Raw genomic sequence first — 20,900 nt, forward strand, 5'->3', positions numbered from 1 at the left:
CTGAGCAAAGGAGGCAAAGAATCCGATTTGCGTTTTGCGAAGTTTCATCTGTATTACAGAGGTGATTACAGTGGGGCTAGAGTGGACACAGGAAGCCTAGTGGGGACGTGGATGCATCTCCTGGCGTGGACAAGGCTGGTGACAGTGGCAGTGGCGGTGGTGAGAGGGTGAAATGTGAGATGTACTTAGAAGGTAGAATCGACAAATTTGAAAATGGTTGGATGAGGCTGTGCAGTTGGTAAGAGAAAAAAGTCAGAAATGACTCGAGGCATGACCGGAGCGAAAGAAGGATGGAACTGCTGTGATGGGGAGGACGGTGGAAGATGCAAATGAGTGAGCGAGTGAATGAATGAATGGCCCAGATGAGCACACACCCAGCACTGGTGCTCTGCGGGACCGTGAGTGAGTTCTCTCCACTTTCAACCCTAGTTTCCCCATCTGCAGCTGAGAGGCCCCATGTCCCAGGGTGGCCAAGAGGACTGGAAGCTGAGGGGTCGACGACCTTGTGGGGAGAGGACAGGCCCAGCCTCCCAACTCCCCTCTCCCCCCTACCCTGGGCAGCCTGCCCAGGCTGCAGTTGAGATGAGAAGGGAAGGGGCAAGGGGGAGGGGCGGCATCTGTCTTCCACCAGGCTGGGTCTGGGCCAGTGGGAGGACTGCTTTGAGCTCTGTGAAGCCTTTGTGGAGTGCCCTCAGATGAGGGGGGGGGGGGGTCACGAGGCTGGGGTGGGGAGGTGGGCTGCGGCACCTGTGGACCCCTGCCTCCACGGCCTGGGGTGTAGAGTGTTCAACAGCCATGGAACCCACGCCCTCCCAGGTTCTCTCATCTACCTCACAGAATCCAGGGGGCAGTAAATGAAATAAAAGTGTCTGGCACATGTCAGGGGCTTGAAAACATGGGAGATGTGCTCAGACCCCTGTCCAAGGGAGGTCATCGTTACAACGGCCTCACTGTGTTCTCTGTAAGATCCCAGAGGCCAGAGCTCAGGTTTCTGGGCAGGTACTGGGGCAGGGGTGGGAATGGGTGTGTGGGTGAGAGGCCTCCAGGAGGCTTATCCTTCTACCTTTCTACCTGGCGAGTGACTAGAGACCTTGGTAAAGCCCCCACCCTCTTCCCTGTAGCACCCTGACCTCTGGGATCTGGCACCTCCAGCACCAGAAAGGGATCCGGAGACAGAAGGAATCACAGGAGACTTCCCTGTGCAGTAACTAGGGAAACTGAGGCTCAGAGCAGGGCAGGAGCCAGCGAGGGCAGAGAGAGACCCTGAGCCTTCATGTCCCCAGCTCTGGGGCTTATGCCAAACCTGTGTTCTTCACCAAGACTACCCTGCGGTTCTGTGCAATTCAGTACAACATCAACCAGGCTCCCAATGGCATTGAAGATAAAGAAGTGACTGAGACACAATCTCTAGTGAACTAACAGTTGCTGCCCACTTACTACGTGCCGGGAACTTTGCTGGGTACTTTATTTCCACTGTCCCATTTAATATCCACGATGCCTTTAATCACCACCCCCATTTTCCAGATGAGAAAAGTGAGGCTCAGTGAGATCACAGAGCAGCTAACATGTCCTAGGACTTCTTATTTACATGCCTCAGGCTCTATATGCATTCACACATTCATCTTCACACCCATGCTTCACACCTGTCCTATGAAGGAGACAGGATTATGAGCTCCATTTTACTGATGCAAACACTAAGGTGAAATTGGTAAAAGGGCAGAGCTGGGATTTGAAACCAGGGCCCTGCAGCTTGAAACCCCAAGCCCTTGACCTCCCCTCTATGTCTAACTGGGCCAGGACAAAGAGCAGACTCAGGGGCCCTTGTTCTAATAAGCTGCCTGTCTTGGTGGGCCCGCACCCAGCTTCCTTCTGCTCCCTCTCTTGCTTCAGGGGCCAGGGGCCAGGCCTGTTCTGACACAAGTAAGCAGAGTGACTTCCTCAAATGACAGTAGAGCCTTTTCCAGTTTGCCAAGTCTCCTGGGAGTGGGGCTTTGGAGCCCGTTTTCCAGATGAGAAAACTGAGACTTGGAGAGGTCAAGCACATGCAAGGAAGTAGCTGAGCTGGGATGCCACAGGTCCTGGCCCTCTCTCCCAGAGGGACATCCCCCACCCCACCCCCGCCCCAAGGTGCCTGGCTTTGGGCTTACTAAGTGCCACCATGGCAAAGGTCACAAGCTTTTCCCTGCCTTGTAGGGCAGGGTGTAGGGGAGGAAGAGGAATAAGGCTAGGAACAGGGGGGTGCCTGGGCCACTGTCCTCTCTCCACTTCCTCCCTCGCACTTGGCTTCAGCAGCTGCTGAGACCCCAGGGGCAGCAGCGGCCAGGGCAGCAGCTCAGGCTGGCTGTGTTATGATGAAGGACACCCCTGTCAACATGATACTGCCAGACTAATGGGGTTTTTTCAATAGGATCCCGAACATGTGTGCATGCACACACAGTTACACTCATGGTCTGCCAATGCCCACACCCCAGGTGCTTACACATCTGCCAATGCAGACGTTCACAATCACACACATTCACAAGCACAGTCTCCCCTCCACCTGTACACACACACACACACACACACACACACACACACTGCCCCAGGCACACAGCATCCCCACCCTGCACATGGACAGGCACATGCACACTCACGCCCGCACAGTCACACTTCTGCCCGCACATGCACACAGCACCCACGTGCACACACATGCTCTACCACGAGTTCACACACACGTGCACAGTACTCAATCCCCCCACCCCCAAGGTAAGAGCTGGCTTGAAGAAACCCAGATTTGCCTGAGGCCACGTCACTCTGTCCCTGGGCACCCCAAGCCACAGACTTCCTAAGCCCCAGTCCTCCCAGAAGCATTTTTAAGACACCAGATGGGCTTTCTGGTTCCCAGATACTCAGGGATGGGAAGGCTGCCCACAGGGGACCATGAGGAAGAGGATGTTCATGCCAGGTCCGACCCAAAGGAGAAGGGAGCATGCTGTCTCCACTTCCAGCAGCCAGTGACCCAGGACCCAGAAGGGAGGTCCCAGGAAGGCAGAACCTGATCCTCCAGCATCACCCAAGCTCCAAAATACAGTCCCCAAATCCCCAAGACCATATTCACCAGAATTACTGAGGCTTAATTAACAAAATAGCCCACGTCTGCCATGAGAAACCCAAATGGGGTTCATGCCAGACGCCATTCTCAACCTTCTCCCCGAAGTCCCGCAGGACCCCGGACAACAGAAGCCTCCTCCCTTCTTCTTACCCCATACCCATCCTAGTGAACCCCAGCAAAGCCCTCAGACACCTCCTCACACAGAGCCAATCCTGCCTGAAGCAGCTGGCTATGATTACAGACATGTTGACCAGAGGGATTCTTCTAAACTCCTTCAGATTAAAGTGTAATGGACTAAAAGCTTGTCATGAACCTAGGCTTTCAAATTGGGTCAGGATGCATGACACCTCAGACAGGGTCCGATGGACACGTGTGAAGGCAGTACACAAGCTCGGAGTTCTAAGCCTCCCTAAGCCTCAGTTTACTCAGCTGAAGGATGGCAACAATAACAGCACTGATCTGGGCTGCTGTGAGAATTCTGTAAGTCACAGCTTCTCAGCGTCTCAGCACAGTGATGGGCACAGAGCAGTAACTCAGAAAGGGTCACTGTGGTGATAATTTGAAGAAAAGAAGGAAATATTAAGGTATTCAATCGAAGGTCACAGAATATATTACACTTTGCTAAGTCAGAGGCCATTTCCCGCCCAGACCAGCGGCCGCAGGTGCCAAAGGTTTACACAAAAGCTCTGGGGAGAAAGACTGAAGACTGTGAAAATGCTCTCCACTAAATGAACGTTGTCTACAAACTGGGAAAAGACCACCATTAGTCAATTTGGTCAGCAGAACACCTGGGGTCCAGCTTGCAAGAGCCTGGTGTTGAGAATGGAGTTTGGCAATCTGGAGTTTCCCCTCAGGGAATGGGGCTCTAATTGGGTGGGGGGGGATCCTGGCATGTGATGGGCCACAGAGAAGCCACAGTGGAGCAGAGAGATCTGTGTTCCAGTTCTGGCTCCCTAGCAACAGAAACTTCCTCTCTTGAGGGCCTCAGTTTTCCCATCTGGAAGATGGTAGAGTTGGGCTGAGAACATCTTTCTCCAAGAAAGCCCTAGGGCTCTCCGGTCCAGGGAGATGACAGATGGCCCAGGGCCCCACCCCAGACATAACCTGTGTCCCTTGCAGGCCCTGGGGTAGTCCCATTCTGAGAGACCAGAGGAAGAGGAAAGGGGGTTGGTTCACTTTGTGGCTGACACTGGAACGGAATTAGGGTCTTGCCTGCAAAGGGGTTTGCTTCCCCTGCTTGGCAGGCCATGGAGACCAGAGCAGTCCAAACACAAGAAATAATAAATCCTACCCAGGCTCTGCCCAGCCAGGAGGCCTGGCTGGCTCTTGTCATAAAAAGATCTTATCCCCATGAGCACCCTGTGCCCAGTGCAGAGGACTCCGCCCTCCTCCCCTCAGCCCTCCGCCTCCACTTCTATTTCCTGTGACAACCTGCAAACTGAAGACCAACTTGCCTCTCCCCCTACCCCCCCACGCCCAGGCTTCTGCTCGACCCCCGCCCTGCCCCGCCCCCCACCAGGGCCCCAGCTGCAGGAGGCCCAGGCAGAGTGTAATTCCCCTTGCCCTCCTCTCAGCCCTCGGCCGGTCCGGACAGATTAAGCCTTTGTCACACACACCCAGAAAAGCTCAGGGCCAGATGGGACAGGACAAGTGGTGTCAGATCATCGACCCGCTGCTGGCCGGGACTCAGGGAAGGGCCCCGACCACAACGCCACATATGGCTGTGGGAGGAGGAAAGGGGGCCCATGGAGAGGGGAGCAACATGGAAGACAGAAGACACACCACAGCTACCCTTGGGGCCTGAGCCCATGCAGGGGACCCTTGTTCAGCTGCTGGATGACCAAACTCCCACACCTCCTCTCTCCTGAAACTGTTTTGCTTGGCTTCCTGATCATATCCTCTCCACTTCCCACCTCCCGCACCAGCTGGGTGCCCCAGGAGAAGGCACAGAGTCCAACCCATCCCAAAGTCCCAGTGCCCCCCATCCCCCCCACAAGGCCTGTGGGTGCTAAACAAATGCCTTGGACAAAGGTTTATGGCCCAATGACCTTCATAAAACCCACCCAGGACAAAACTAAAGGATCTCTCCCAACTGCCACCAGAGGCAATGGTAACTTTAAGTGTGTGTGACTGTGAGTGTGTGAGTGTGTGTGTGTGTGTGTGTGTGTGTGTGTGTGTGTGTGTGTGTGTGTAGGCCAGTGAAGGTGGGGAATGTCCCTTTCAAAGAAGGTCCCATTCAGCCCCTCCCAGGAAGAGCCAATGGCTGCCCCTGAATTCCCAGCAGGATTCATTCCTCTTAGATCAGTGAAAAGGAAAATGGAAATGTAAAAATAATAACCGAGCCCCAGGAAGGTGCTTGAAGATGGGGTTGGCAAGACTAGGGGCAGCTCCTGCCGCTGGCTCCGGTTGGCTGGGCAAGTGGCAGGTAACTAACAGGCTCTCTGGGGACCAGCAGGCCAGGCAGGCGGGCATGGAGAGCTCGAGGGGTGGGTTGTCACAGGAGGGCATGTCTGTTGTGTTTGTCATCCTTCTGGCAGCCTGGGCAGGGAGGCCTGGGTCCCCTTTCTCTGCCTCCCAGGCAAGTGGTCCCCTGGGGAAGGCTTATTATTGGTTGGGGAGGCTTGGGAGGCCTCTGCTCCTGGGGCGGGTCACTGTGGGCCTCAGGAAGGTTATGAAGAGACTGGCTGGGCTGGCGGACCAAGGGCCCAGACCTACCACCCGATTTCTGCATGTGGCCTGGATGGGCATGTGTGTTCTTGCTCCAACTAGACAGCTATGAGGCTAAGGGGTTAGAGGCACTGCTCCATCATACCCACTCCCTAGAGAGGTCGATCCACACAGAGAACCAACCAGTGAACCAGCTGCCAAGTCTCAGGGTCACTGCCCCCCAACTCCAGGAGTGGGTGCAGCAAGGGCTCCTGCCTCAGACTACGAAGACTCGGGCAAAACTCCCAGCTCCCTAGGGAGGGGTAACCCTGATGTGGTGGGTGGGGGGTGGCACTAAGTGATCTGGGAAGCCTAGATGGCTCAGGGCAATGACCCAAGATAGGGGGCACAGACCCAGCCAACCATCTGGTGGCTCACTGACCTCCAAAAACCACCCTTGGCTAGGGACACGAGCCTAAGATAGGGGAGAAACGAGAGGGGTAGGAACTGGCAGGGTGGGAGGGGCTGACCTAGGCTGGGGAGAGGCAATGACCCATATTCCTCGCGTGGGAAAACGGGCACTGATTTAGGTTGGGGGATGGGTCCCTGACTCGATCGGGGAAGGGGACAATGACCCAGACGCTCTGGGTCTGGGGGAGAGCACTGATTTAGGTTCGGGGCAAGGGGGTCCTTGACTCTCGCTGGGTGGGACACTGCCCCAGCCTTCCCCGTCAGGAATTGGGCCCCGGCGCGCCCCCGGCCTGGCCCTCTGCTCTGGGTCCGGCCCGAGGCGGCAGCGGCGCAGATGGGCTGCTGGCGGCCGCAGTGGCAGCCGCGCGGTTATCAGCGCTCCTCGCAGATGGGCCGCCCGCCCTCCGCGCTCGCGGCTCCCCACTCCCCGCGGCCTGCAGCCCCGTCCCCTGGGCGAGGGGGGAGGCGCCTCCGGATCCGCTCCCTGGCTCCCGCCTCCCTCCCTCGCGGCCCCCTCACCCCGCGGGCCGGCCCCGGCGGCCGCCGGGGGTGGAGGAGGAGGGGGAGGGGACAAGTGCACTTTTCGTAACGACCGAATCAATTGTGTGTGAAGAGCCCGCTCTGGCCGGGGACCGGGCTGAGCGCGGGGCGGGCGGGCCGGACGGGGGAGGAGCACAGAGGGGGGAGCAGGAGAGCGAGAGAGGGAGGGAGGCCGGCTCGGGGCGGCCCCGCTCGCTCGCTCCGGCCGGGCGAAGCCAGGGAGGGAGTGAGGGGGGCAGGGAGGAAGGCTGGCCCGGCCCGAGCGGGCCAGGGGCTGAACGCACTAATGGAGGGTCTCCGCGGCGGAAAGTTCAAAGCTCAGCAGCGCCCCGGGAACAGCTGCCCCCCCCAGCCCCCACCCGCTGCAGAACAATGAGGTCCCGGCGGGGGAGCCGCGGGGCCCGCGCCGCACGCCCTCTCCAGGGCGCCCCGGGCCGGAGGGGACGCCCCCGCCCGGGAGCCTGCCTCCTCCCTCCGGGCTGCTGCGGTTCCCCACCCCCTCCCCTACACCACCCCTCCCGGACCCTGCCGGCCCCGAGGACGGGGGAGGGGAAGGGATGGATAGGTCAGGCCGCCCCCGTCCCAGGGAGGGGGAGCTGGGGCCCGGAGGGCGGAGGGGGCGCCCCACCCACCCGCGGGAGGCTGCTCCTGCGCCAGGCTGCGGCTCGGGCTGCCCCTCCCCGGGCCAGCCCCGGGTGGGGTCGGGGAGACAGTGCCCGGGCGGGCCCCTTCCCCGGGCACTGGGAAGGCGAGTGGACTCCCCGTCCCGTGGCTGCCCCTGCCCCCCGCTCCCGCGGCACCACCCTCCACACACATACACACGCGCGCGCGCGCACACACACACACACACACACACACACACCGCCCAGCCGGCCCGGGGGCGGGAGCGCGAGGCGCCCGGGACAGGCAGCCCTGGGGCGGGCGGCGGCGGGGGGGGGGGGCGGTTGGCGGTTCGGGCTACGGAGAAGCCGCCTGCTGGCGGGGGGAGGGGACAGGAGGACGGAACATGCTGGGGTGAGCAGCCCGGGACAGCCCGCTCCGCACGGCCCCGGCCCGGGCAGCGGCGCAGAGGGGGGCAGGGACGCCCCGAACCCGGAGCGCAGCCGGGGCGGGCCGGGGCGGGCGGGTGAGCAGGGACGCGTGCGCCCCGGGCGAGCCAGACACACGGACAGCCTCAGGGACACAGGTTCGGACAACATCCACACCCCCACCCCGCCCCCGCCTGCCCCGAGCCCCGCGGCGGGACCAGCCCGCGGCCGCCGCGCTCGCACTCACCGAGCCCGTCTTGACCGGCACATACACCACTTGGCCCATCTTGGGTTCCCGGCTGCTGCCCAGGCGGAAGCCTTTGGAGCGCACCCAGAACTGGAACTTGCCTTTCTCGCCGGCCGCCGGGCCGCTGCCCGCGCCCGTCCCGCCGCCGCCCTGCAGGACCTCGGTGATCCGCTGGTATTTGCTGCGTGTCACCGTCTTGGTTTTGGCCGAGTCGCCGTAGGTGCGCAAGCACCAGTCCCGGAACTGGCGGCCCAGCTCCGAGTCCCCGGGACTGCGCTCGCGCTCCCAGCCCCCGCGCAGCAGCAGCGTCGGCTTCGGCATCCTCCCGCCGCGCCCGGCGCCCTCGGGGGCGGGCCGGCCACCGGGCGGCCCGGTGCCGGGACTGGGCTGGGCTGGGCTGGGCTGGGCCGGGCTGGGGCGCGCCGCGGCCCGGGCTGTCCCGCGGTGTGGCTCCGGCGCGGCTGCCTGATGGGCACGGGCGGCGGCCGGACGCACGGGGCTGCGGCGCGCTCTGTCCTGCTCGGGCGGCGGCGGCGGCGTTGGCGGCGGCGGCTCCGGCTCGCCTCCTGCTCCGCCTCCTCCTCCCCCCCGGCCGGGATGCAGGAGCGATGGAGGCAGCTCCGGGCCCGGAGGTGCAGAGGGGGCGGGCCGCCCCGCGGGCGGCAGGGGGAGGCGGGAGGCGGGGAGCGGCCCCGGGCGCGGAGAGCGAGACCGAGCCTGGGCGCGGGCGGCGGCGGCGGCGGCGGCTGTCAGCTCGCGCGGCTCAGCCTGCTCTTGCTCAGGCTCCCGCTGCCGCCGCTCTTCCTCCTCCTCCTCCTCCCGCTCCCGCCTCCACCACGCCGCGGGATCCCACCTGTTAGAGCGTCGCAGCCTCCGCCGCCGTCCCCCCCCACCCTCCCGCGCCCGCCCGCGGGGCCCAGCCTCCGCCCCGGCCAGGCCCCTGGGGGCGCGGAGGCTGCCGCGCCCGCAGCCACTGAGAGGGCAGGAGCCGCAGGCGCGCAGTGCTCAGTCCAGGGACTGAGTTTCCTCTGGCCAGGCCTGGCCCAAGCCTCCCAGCCCGAGCTCCGACCGGACCTGGCAGTCTCACAGGGAGCAGGGCACAGACCCTGCTCGGCCACTAGCGTCCCCGCCCGATTTTAGCCCGACACAGGGCCCCTTCCCTCGCGGCAACTGCCCTGACCTGTGGTGTGAGCCCTGAGACAGAAGAGCAGTGTTCCCCTAGGGGGAACGGCCGTCCATGGGGTCCCCCAACTTTCTCCCCTCAGCCTCACCCCAAATTCCCCAGTTTGGCCAGCCTTGCTTCTGCCAGCCCCACTGCTTTGGGACAACCCCAGGCCCCAGGGAAGTCATCAACATTGGCCTATGCCTCACTCAGGCCAACCCCACCAAGGCTTCAGGCAACACTCAACACACCCATAAATTCAGCCTAAAATACTCTGTCCTCGTGGGTGCACCTTGGCCTAGAATCTCTTGCTGAGTTAAACTCAGGTGGCTGGCCATCCACCTCCTCCTGGGGCAGGACTTAGCTTGGGTAGAGCCAGCCCCCTCCCCCTTAATGAAATTACCAACATAAATAAAGGCACAAGCCAATTTCCCAGAATTTCTGCCCTCCTTTCTTAACAGGTTGTGAGGAATTGTTATGTTTCTTGCCCTGCTGCCCCCTGGGGCCTAGCCCGCAGGTCCTCAGGCCTCTGCTGCAAGTCACTGCCCAAACCTGAGGCTCAAATTGTGTCCAGTGTAGGGCCATTTTCTGCCTGGGAACTATGGCTACCCCCCCCTCCATCCCAAGGTCTCCCATCCTGGTACTTACAGTGTGCCATGTCCTGGCAACTCTGAGATGTAAAGGGGACTGGCCCATTTTTATAGATAAAGGCCTGGAGCTTGGAGACGTGGCCTGACCTGTTCAAGGTCATGCAGGGAGGAGGGGAGATTTCAGCTCAGGTCTGTCTGGCTCTTGCCACCACATCGCACTATAAGTCTCCCCCTACCATCCCGATGAGAGGAATCCCAACACTGTATGTGCCTAGCTTCCTTCCCCTAGTAGATAGGTGGCTTAGGGCCCATGTCTGACTCATTTCTATAGCCCAGGCCCTAGCACAGCACCTGGCACACAGTAGGTGCCAATAAGTGCAGAAAGAACCCAATAGGTCGTCCAAGTCCCAACCTCTCTCTGCATTTCACATAGACTTATTTTTAGATAATTTACATTTCCATGTTACTTTATTTATATACACCAACAACTCCACAGCCATTTTTCCTCTTTATCTTCCTAAGAACTCTTTTTGATTCCATGCTGGCATGCCAATTTTTCAAAGATGACCACTGAGGCTCAGAGAGGAGAAGGCACTACCCAAAGGCCACCCAACTCCAGAGGTGCAGGGACTCCTACCTGATTTGGAAGCCCATGCCTTGAGTTTTCCAATATACCCCTTGACACCCCCACAGCTGACTTCCTTCCTGAGAGCAAAGATGCTCTAGCCTAGCAATATTAATGGTCACTTCCAGCAAGGGTGCCCTGCTGCCTAGATGGTAGAGTCCCCATTTGAGCCCAGGTGTCTGTTCAATTCCAAGACCCACCTGAATAACCATTAAGTCAGACCACCTCTCCATGCAATCTGGGCCTTACCCTGCCTTTCAGAATCTAAAAACTTGGTTGTCATTCTTGGGCTGAGTTCTAGTGTAGCAGAAGGCCCACGTGGTATAGTGAAAAAAAGCATAGGCTTTGGGTAGAGTCAAACAGACTTGGGATTACATCCTGACCCACCATTTATCATGGCATTCTCCATGCCCTTCATGCCCATTGGATGCCTCCCAACTGAATGAACCCATCAGTCCACCCTTTGCTGTGTGACCTCAGGCAGGCCACTGAACCCCAACGTCATCTTCTGGACAATGGACAGCATGTCATGGATGTAAAGACTCAGCAAAATAAAATATGTGAGAAAGCATTATATATAACAGATACCTAATAAATGCCATTTTCTCCTTCATAAAGGCTACAGAGTATTCAAGGAGGAAGGTGAGTGTTGTTGATACTTTTCATGTTTCATTCATTCAAGAAACATTTCTTGAACAGCCATTATGCACCAGGTGCTGAGATATAGCCATGGGATCCCAAGGTCCTTGCCCTCTTGGAGCTAACCGATGGGTTGGGAAAAAGACCATTGAACAAACCAGCTGTCAATGATTACAGCTTGGAGAAAGCACCATGGAGGAAATGGAGAGCTGTGCAAACAAATAGTGGACGGGATGGACTGCTTTTCTTAGGGGGATCAGGACAGACCCGTCTGAGGAGGTAGATTTGAGCAATGACTTAAGTGAAAAGGAGCCAGCTATGAGGGAAGAGCGTTCGAGGCAGAGGGAACAGCATGTGCAAAGGCCCTGAAATGGGAAAGAGACTAGCATTTTCCAGAAGCTGAAAGTAAGCCAGTGTGGCTAGAGTGAGGAGGGGTTGGAAGGCAGAATACCATGGGGAAAACTTGGGATTGCATTCTAGATGTGGTGGGAAGCCACTGGTGAGTTTTAAATAGAGGAAAGACCGAGGAGTAGAGAGGATATGAGAAGTGGAGGTCAGCTACAGTAGCCCAGGTGTCTGCGGTTGAGGGGCTTGCAGGTCAGAGGCCTTGGTTTCTCCTCCCATGTGTCACCTCACTCTACACCAGCCACATCTCAGCCTCTTGCCCCATGTGGAGATGGCCGAATCAGGGAGTGAGAACAGCCTGCTGCAGCCCATCCCCACTTCTGTGGAAATGGATCCCTAGACCTCTGGCTTGTCCATGTCAATGGCATCCTTTAGCAGAGGTCCTGCCCCAGAGCATGCTGGGTGGGAGGTAAGCTTCTCACAATGCCAGCTTGGGGGTGGGGTGGGCAATCGTGATCCTAAGGGGACAACTGTTCCTCCTTTCTTCCCATCCCAGAAGCCTGCTGAAAGGACATGCATAGTAGGTTGCCTCATTAATCATAGGTCAGTGGAGCCCCTGGATATATTTTTTTAACCTTTAGTTCAGATGTCCAATGGAGGCTGGGTTTGAAGCAGGCGTCCTGACCCCCAGGGCTCACGTCCACTTCAAGAAGTAAGTGATAAAGGGTCTGCAGAGTGTATAGTTTAAACTGCTTTACAGGTGGGTAAACTGAGTTCCATAGAAGGGAATAAGCTCAGGGCCACAGGCATCAGTGAAGCATCTGGCCTTTGTCTGGTTTGGCCTAAATTACCTGCTTTTCACTGAACTCTGACTCTGGGCCCAGATGAGCAGGAACGACTGTAACTCAGAGGTGAGGTTGTCCCAGCCTGGCCTGAGATAGAGCAGAGTTCCAGGCCTGGGGTAGGGCAGAGTGACCAGGCACCAACTGTGGCCTGTCCACCAAAGGCTGGGAGGAGGCCCCAGAGCCTTGCAGAGAGGCAGTTTTCACTGCCAGATACTGGTGCCACCTCCATCCTGGGCTAGTGCAGCCACTGCCATCCCCCATTTCAGAGCATCTCCCTCTGCAGTCTTCCTGGCCACACCAACCTGCTGCTCCAGGTCCACCTCACCAAAAAAGGCTTCCTGACCCTTCCGTTTGGTTGAAGGACTTCAGTGGTTCCCACAGACCCCTGGGCCTTTCCCATCCCAGCTTGGACCACACAATATCATGATTACCTGGTTGCTTATACCTACCAGTACCCAGCGCAGGGGCTAAGGTTTAATAATTCTGAATAACCAAGCAAATGAATGAATGAATGAGCTGGCTCTCGAAATGCGCATCTCAGACTGAGGTCTACAGAATTTTCCACCACACTCCTGAGCCTCCTCCCAATTACTCAGTCTATCAGCATTTAGTGTGCTCGTCCCAACAGACTCTGCCATTGAGTGATCTTAGATGAGCCCCTTGGTTTCTCCCAGCCTCAGTTTCAATGTCGGTAAACCGGGGATAATAATTTTTCTTAACTCGCTGGGCTGTTGTAAGCATAAGCACTCGATAAATGTTAGCTCCTATTATCACTCTGTCCATCTACTATTCATTCTGATGTTTGTGGATCCTCTGTGTGTCAGATCCATGTCTGGTATTGGGAATATAGCCATAAACAAGAGGGACCTGGCCCCACCCCTGGTGAAGCTCAGGGACTAGCTGACTTACAGTACTGTGACAAATGGGTTGAAAATTGGGAAACAAAAAGGTGCTGGAAGATCACATGATGGGGGCTTAGATGAATACATTTGAGAAGCCCTACCCTGAGGGTTCCTTGGACAGAGGCACTCAGGGCAAAGACAAGGGAAAGGAGAAAAATATCTCTGCACCTACAATGGCCCATGGTGCCTATGAAACCATAACCAAGTGGGAAAACATTCGGTTCACCTCGCAGAGTTTGAGAACCCTTTGAGTCCTGGATCTCTCCTTTCTGAAAACCAAGGATTTCATTCACTTATCACCTCCCCAGAGGTGCCCTCCTTGACTGCCCTTTTAAAATAGTCTCCAGTCACTCTCTATCCCCTGCCCTGCTTTATCTACCTTCCCAGACTCAGCACCACCTCCCATTTTAATATCTATTTGTTTCCTTGTTTCTGTTCATCTCGTGCACTGGAATATATGTTCTAAAAGGGCAGAACAGCTGGCACACAGTAGGTGTTCAATACATATTTGGTTGAATAAATGAATGAGTTTATTGAGGATATAGCTCAAGTGTATATGTGACTGTATGTTCACATGTTATAACTAAAATTGCACTGAAATCCAGGAACATTTACGTCAAATTGAAAAGGAAGGGGGCTCTATAGTCTGTTATTAATTTTGTCTATTGCAAGTCACTTCCCTTCACTGGGCCTCAGTTTCCTCATTTGTAAAATGGAACTAGTACCGACTTTGTAGAATCATTGTGAGACATAAATCAGATGTGGTACAAAGTGCCAGATGGGACCTGACACATAGTAGGAGCCATGTGGACAGCTCTGTTATTCTGATGGAACCCTTGGTTGGGGAAGCTTCTGGAGGGGGATCCCCAGGGCCTGAGCCTTCCTGCAGGACACAGAGGAAGCTGACACTGGATCTGTCCCGTCACCTGAACTCGCCAGTAATTTATTGATGCTGAATGCTGGCATCTAGCAGCTTGCCGGGTCAGCCTCAGGGGAGGAGATGCAGGTTATTGGGGCCTACCCCCAGCCTCACCCAGGTGGGGCGGAGTGGGGAGAGTGGGTCTGCATGGCCCAGGAAACTGATAGGTCAGCCCTTACAAGTATCCTACTATGTGCCAGGCACTGGAAGACTAGGGGAAAAAAAGATGCATTCCCTGCCTCCTGGCCTGAGCTCCTAGAGGGTGAGATGGACATAATTCACAATTTGAACAACCACAAAAACAGTGAGAGCTGCAGCAGGACTTACTGCATTCCAGGAAGCTTGTACATGTAACCACATTTAAGCCTCAGTGAGGTCTTGTTCATATATTTAGGTCATAAAATGTCATTGAAAAGATAATGTGCTCAAGGTAACACAGCTAGTGAGTGGCTGAGGGAGGATCTGAACCCAGATCTGACTCGTTCTAAAGCCCAGGCACATCTTATTGACACCCTGCCCCCATCAGGCTGGCTGGACTAAGGGAGCATGTAAAAAAAACATAAACAAAAACCCAAACTAAATAAAGAGCTCTGGGAGTTCAAAAGCGAGAGGAGGCCTACCCCACTGAAGGTTTTTCGCAGCCGAGGACTTTCCCTGGCCTTTAGAGGGTAGGTGAAAATGCCTGAGAGGGAGAGCATTTCAGGGCAGGGAAACAGCTGAAGTAAAGGCTTGAAGGTGGAAAACGGAATGGGAATGGTGTTTAGAGTGTGGTAAACATGCCCACTTGGAAGAGCAAAGGGGCCCTCTAAGGGGACAATGGGCATTCTGGGGTCCCGAATGCCTGGCCAGGCTTTGGGCTTCACTGGGTGGGCTACAGGGAGCCATGGGAATTTGTTGAGCAATGAAGCCACTGTTTCCCCCTGACCGGCCAGTTAGGACACAGGGGGGCTGGCACACAAGGAGCTCTAAGGTCCAGCTGCAGCCTCATCTCCCTCCACTCCCCTTCACCAGCCCTCTGGGCCTGGCAGGTTCACTGGCTCCAGAATACACCTCTCGTGCTCACCTCCATACCTCTGTTCTCACAGATTCCTCCCCACAAGTGACCTCCGTCTGCCCAGATCCTACCCACTGCTCAGGTCTCCTCCCAGCCCATAACCCCCATGAAGCCTGCCACGACCCTACAAGCCCTCAGTTTCACGCCTCTGCCTCAGAGGCCCCAGCTGGGGCAGGGCCCATCCTTTGCTAAGCTGTAGCCCTCACCATCCACAGATGGTGCCTGGTAGCACTACTCCTGTAGGCTGCAATTCCTTTGAGGAACAGTCCCTTTTCTGTATTCAGTGCCTATAGCTGAAGCAGGACTGACCTGAATCCTGGCCATTGAAAGCACTTTATCCCCTTGACCACTATGACGGCAGCCAGATTTCTGACAATACCCTTTGAGGCCCTGGATTTAGTTGTGCCTGATAGCTCTTATTTCCAGGTAGGTCTCTTCGTGCTTGGCTATCTTGCAAACTAAGGATCCTTGTCAGATGCACTACCTGGTCTGGCCCAGGCAGCTTCACCAACCACCTCACTGGCCTGTAGGTTTCCCCCTTCACCCCAACCCAATGATGACTTCCCTTAATTATGACTTCAACTCTTCCCCAGAATAAAGTCTTAGCATTCAAGGCCTTTCGCCATCATGTTTCGGCCTAGTCCTCTCTGTTTCCAGCCACACTGAACTCCTCATTTCTCTGAACAACAAACTTTTTACATGACTATGATTTACATATGCTGTTTCCCTCACTGGCACTGCCATCTCTCCCCCAGTTTTCTTCCTGGAGAACTTCTACTCATCCTTCGGAACCCCATACGACTGTCACCCTGTCTGCCGTACTTCTCTTGACCCCCAGACAAGGTGAAACGTCTCTTCCCTCTGGCATCTCAGGCTCCCCAGATGGTCTCCTTCAGAGCCACGACCACACGGTATGGTTATTATCTTCTGCTTGGCTACCTTCTCCCCAGATGAGCACCTCTAAGATAGGGTCTTATTCACTTCTTATCTCTCAAAGAGCCAATGAATAATTGTCAACTGACTAATATACTGACTGGGGCTGAACCCAAGGTCATACTGCCTTGAGGCCTTGTGAGCCATTAGGTAACTATTTTTGTTGACCAACTCTTCTAGTTAACCACTCACTGAGGTTTTTTTTTGGGGGGGGGGGTGCTTCAGGACTTCTCAGAGCCTTTCACTTGCTAATGGTGCACAGGGCCCAGCGCAAAGCAGGCATCTCTATGACCTTCCTTTCTCAGGACATACTGGGCACACCGAACCCTGATATCTTTGGGAAGCTATGGGTCCTTCTGGAGAAGGATGCCAACCAGATGCCAGGTCTGGGCTCGGCTTCCCTCCACAGGGTTTGAATCTGGGTCTCCTCATGGGGACTGCCCATCTGGATGCCCAACCATCAAGCTTTCCTCCTCCCTGATTGGAAAAAAGACTTTTTGTTTAGAGAGATTTTCTTCCATTTCATATTGGATTTTATGGAGTGGTTTCTGACAAGCAAATCGAGCAGGCACATGTGTGGAGGAAACGCAAGGCTGCCTCTGGCCACGGGCTTGGATCTGAGGCCTTGGGTTCTGCTGGTTGCTGGCCCTGAGCTCAGCCCTTGGACATGACATCCTGGGGAGAGGGTTTGTCCTTGGGGTGATCCAGAAGGACTTCTTCCCCAGGGAATTCTTTCTAGAGGTTTCCCAGAACCTTCCCTTAGAAGGAAGGCCCCAATGGCAAATACCTGGCTACCTTCCCCACCTCACCAAGCAAACCAGCACTCTGGTTTCAGATGCATGGTGGAGGGGAGTGTCTCTAAGTATCCTTCTCCCAGCTCAATCTCCTTCAAAATGCTAATCACAGACCATGAGAAGGATCACAGTGCTTCTCCACATCTTCAGCCACTCAAACAAAGGGGAAGTTGATATAGAAAAGCAAGAGAGCCCTGGCTGGTGTGGTTCGGTGGATTGAGCACTGGCATGTGAACCAAAGGGTCACTGGTTCAATTCCCAGTCAGGGCACATGCGTGGGTTGTAGACCAGGTTCCCAGTTGGGGGCATGCAAGAGGCAAACACACATTGATGTTTCTCTTCCTCTCTTTCTCCCTCCTTCCCCTCTCTCTAAAAATAAATAAATAAAAATCTTTTTTAAAAAAAGAAAGAAAAGAAAAGAAAAAAGGAAGAAAAGCAGGAGAGACTTCAATTACCCAGCAGGAGAACTTCCTCCTTGACACATGGCTCACACCTGGGCTAGGCTCTCAGAAAGAGTATGAAAGTAAGAGTCAAGGCAGCTTTGGCTGATGAATAATGTGGGACTTTTTAAGTCACTGCCTTACTTTCTCCTTCCCTTAGTTTGCTCATCTACAAAATAGGGGTTATAATTTCTATTTACCATGAGGATTTTAAATGAGACAATGGGATGACTTGAAGCCAGTGACAGCGGGCTGGATCAAATGACCTCCCTCAGTTCCTTTCCTCTCTTTTTTGGAAGGAATTCCCAGGCCATGGGCCTGGCCTTAGGCTCAGGAAAATGTGCGTGTGCACGCATCACCCATGAGCAGGACTCTAGGTCACATAATAGGAGCTAAATTCATGTTTGAGTTTCTCTCCCTTCTCTTGAGCCACTCTCCAGTGCAGAAAGAGCTTTGGCTGATGTTAAGAAGTCTAGGTTCTAATCCTGGGTCTGCCCCTAACTTGCTTTGACCTTGGCCTGTCTCTTACCCAACTGTAGTTCAGTTTCCCCTTCTGCATGATAATGAGTGTAGACGGATTACAAGATCCCTTCTCTCCTGAAACTGAAACCCATGTCTGATCCAGTACAGTCTGACGACAGCCCCCTCACCTCTCCGCCAGTCATTGGTTTCAGATACATGGAACTTCCCTTGTTTCCTTGAATTTGCCAGGGCCTTGAGAATGGTCTCAGGCCCCTGTCACAAGCCATGCAACCCTGGACATGTCACTCCCTCCCTCCCTAGGACCTTTGCTCAAACCCTTTCCCCTTGTCACAAGTTCACCTAATTAACTCCAACTTGCCCAACAGCTCTCAGCTGAATTATCACTTCCCTTCCATGACTCCCTCTCCTGGGCTACTCCCTCTCCTGGGGTACTCCCTCATAACCCTTCTTTGTAATACTTAGTAGCCACCTGTGCATTTCACATTTATGTGATTTCCTTATTGATATCCGTTCTCTCCAATACCGTGAATTCTATGAGGACAGGGACTGGATCTATCTTGGTCCCATTATGTCCCCAGTGCCCAGCACAGGGCCTGGCACAGAATAGATGCTCAACAAACAATTATTAAATGGATGGGTGGATGGTTGGATGGATGACCTCCCCATTCTCCATCAGGAGCTGAGCTACCGACAGACCCTACCTTCAGAAAATGGGCTAGGGTATGTCAGGAGTCCTTGATGGTGTTAGCTGTTTGCAGTTCACACCCACACCCAGGTCTAGAGGGGCTCTTCCGCCATCATGAGAGCTGCAAAAAACCAGTCACCATCAGCTCCATGTAGCAGATGAAGGAAGCAGCCCTAAGGGACATTTTGGCTGGAGGAAGGTCACATAGCAAATACGTGACAGGGCTGGGGAAGGACCCCACCCCAGGGTTACAAAGCTGGAAGGGTTTTCTATTCTCCATTTTTTCTTTTCTTTTTTTTTTTTTTTAAGTTATTTTTATTGATTTATTTATTCATTTATTTTATTTTGGGGGATATGTTTCCCCAAGGTCCTATTTTTAAAAATCATATTTTATTGATTATGCTATTACAGTTGTCTCAATTTTTCTACCTTTACCTCCCTCCACCCAGCACCCCCACTTCCTCAGACAATCCCACCACCATTGTCCATATCCACGGGTTATGTGTATAAGTTCTTTAGCTACTGCATTTCCTGTACTGTACTTTACATCTCCATGGCTATTCTGTAACTACCTATTTATACTTCTTAATCCCCTCACCCATTCCCTCAGACTCCCTCCCACCTGACAACCATCAAAATGCTCTCCATATCCATGATTCTGTCTCTGTTCTTCTTGTTTGCTTAGCTTGTTTTTTAGATTCAATTGTTGATAGATATGTATTTATTGCCTTTTTATTGTTCATTGTTTTGATCTTCTTTTTCTTAAATAAGTCCCTTTAACATTTCATATAATAATGGTTTGGTGATGATGAACTCCTTTAGTTTTTTCTTGTTTGGGAAGCTCTGTATCTGCCCTTTGTACTAAAGGATAGCTTTGCTGGGTAGAGCAATCTTGGCTGTAGGTCCCTGCTTTTCATGACTTGGAATATTTCTTGTCAATCCTTTCTATCCTGCAAAATTTCTTTTGAGAAATCAGCTGACAGTCTTATGGGAATTCCTGCTTACGGATAACTAACTTATTTTCTCTTACTGCTTTTAAGATTCTCTCTCTGTCTTTAACCTTTGGCACTTTTTTTTTTTTTTTTACTCCCGTCTAACCTTTGGCATTTTAATTATGATGTGTTTGGTGTGGGCTTCTTTGCATCCATCTTGTTTTTGACTCTCAGTGCTTCCTGGACTTGCATGTCTATTTCCTTCACCAAATTAGGAAAGTTTTCTTCCATTGTTTCTTTAAACAGATTTCCAATTTCTTGTTCTTTCTCTTCTCCTCCCGATACCCCTATGATGCAAATGTTGGAACACTTGAATTTGTCCCAGAGGCTGCTACACTATCCTAGTTTATTTTAATTATTTTTTCTTCTTCTTGTTCTAATTGTTTGTTTTTTTGCTTCCTTATGTTCCAAATCATTGATTTGATTCTCAGCTTCATCCACGCTACTGTTTTTTTTCCTATAAATTGTTCTTTATTTCAATTAGTGTATCCTTTGTTCCTGATTGGATCTCTTTTATGCTTTTGAGATCCTCACTAAGTTCCTTAAGCATCCTTATAACCAGTGTTTTGAACTCTGCAGCTGATAGATTGCTTATCTCCATTTTGTTTAGTTCTTTTTCTTGAGTTTTGACCTTTTCTTTTATTTGGGCCATGTTTCTTTGTCTTCTCATTTTGGCAGCCTCCTTGTGTTTGTTTCTATGTATTAGGTTGGACTTCTATGACTCCCTGTCTTGGTATCATGACTTAATGTAGTAGGTGTCCTGTAGGGACCAGTGGCACAGCCTCCCCCCTCAGCCAAACAGGGTATTCAAGGTGCATCCTTCATGTGAGCTAAGTCACCCTCCTCTTGTAATTGAGCCTTGGCTGCTGTTGGCAGGTCATTGGAAGGGATTTACCCAGGCCAGTCAGCTGCAAGGACTGGCTGTGACCACTGACCACCAATATCTGCACTCTGTGGAGGATCAGCTGTGTAGAGGCAGGGTGGTCATGCTTCAGTGTGTTATGTAGCTGTCCACTGGGTGCGCAGGCTCTGGGGTTTCACAGGTGGTGCAGGTCAAGGTCAGCCCTGACCTGTGTTCTGCCCCAGGCCAGCCTGCCTGAGCTATAAAGCAATCTGAGATGGCTGCTACTTGTGCTAAGCTTGGAGATTTCCAAGCGAAGCCAAGGTGTGAATCCAGGCTAGCTGCTGCTAGTACTGGGCCTGGGGCCATTTAGCAAGAGTTCTGGGGTCTGGAGTTTACTGAGGCTGGCTGTTGCTTGTTTGATAGGATTTAGAAGTTGTGAAACATGAACCAAGACCAGCCATTCATATGGAAAAGTCATGGTTAACAGTCTGGGTGGGCCCATAAGTTGGGTGGGAGGGAGTCTCAGGGTTATCCAGGCTGATGGAGTTTCAGATATGACACCCACCTGCCAGCTCTGTGGCTCTGTTGGGGGAGTGTTCAGAAAAGGGACAATGGCCTCTGCCTT

At 54.1% G+C, this 20,900-nt stretch overlaps 1 protein-coding gene across 1 annotated transcript in view; it reads right to left on the reverse strand.

Moving 5' to 3' along the window:
• Window positions 1-8,344, reverse strand: part of NOL4L (nucleolar protein 4 like) — a 118,384-nt gene extending 110,040 nt beyond the window's left edge. The window contains exon 1 of the mRNA XM_090286219.1: window positions 8,024-8,344. Coding sequence (XP_090142345.1) covers window positions 8,024-8,344 — 321 coding nt within the window. The remainder of the gene's footprint in view (window positions 1-8,023) is intronic.
• Between the last annotated feature and the right edge of the window lie 12,556 nt (window positions 8,345-20,900).

Source organism: Furipterus horrens, unplaced genomic scaffold (genome assembly GCF_987537825.1).
Source record: "Furipterus horrens unplaced genomic scaffold, mFurHor1.1.pri manual_scaffold_8, whole genome shotgun sequence".
Taxonomy (NCBI): domain Eukaryota; kingdom Metazoa; phylum Chordata; class Mammalia; order Chiroptera; family Furipteridae; genus Furipterus; species Furipterus horrens.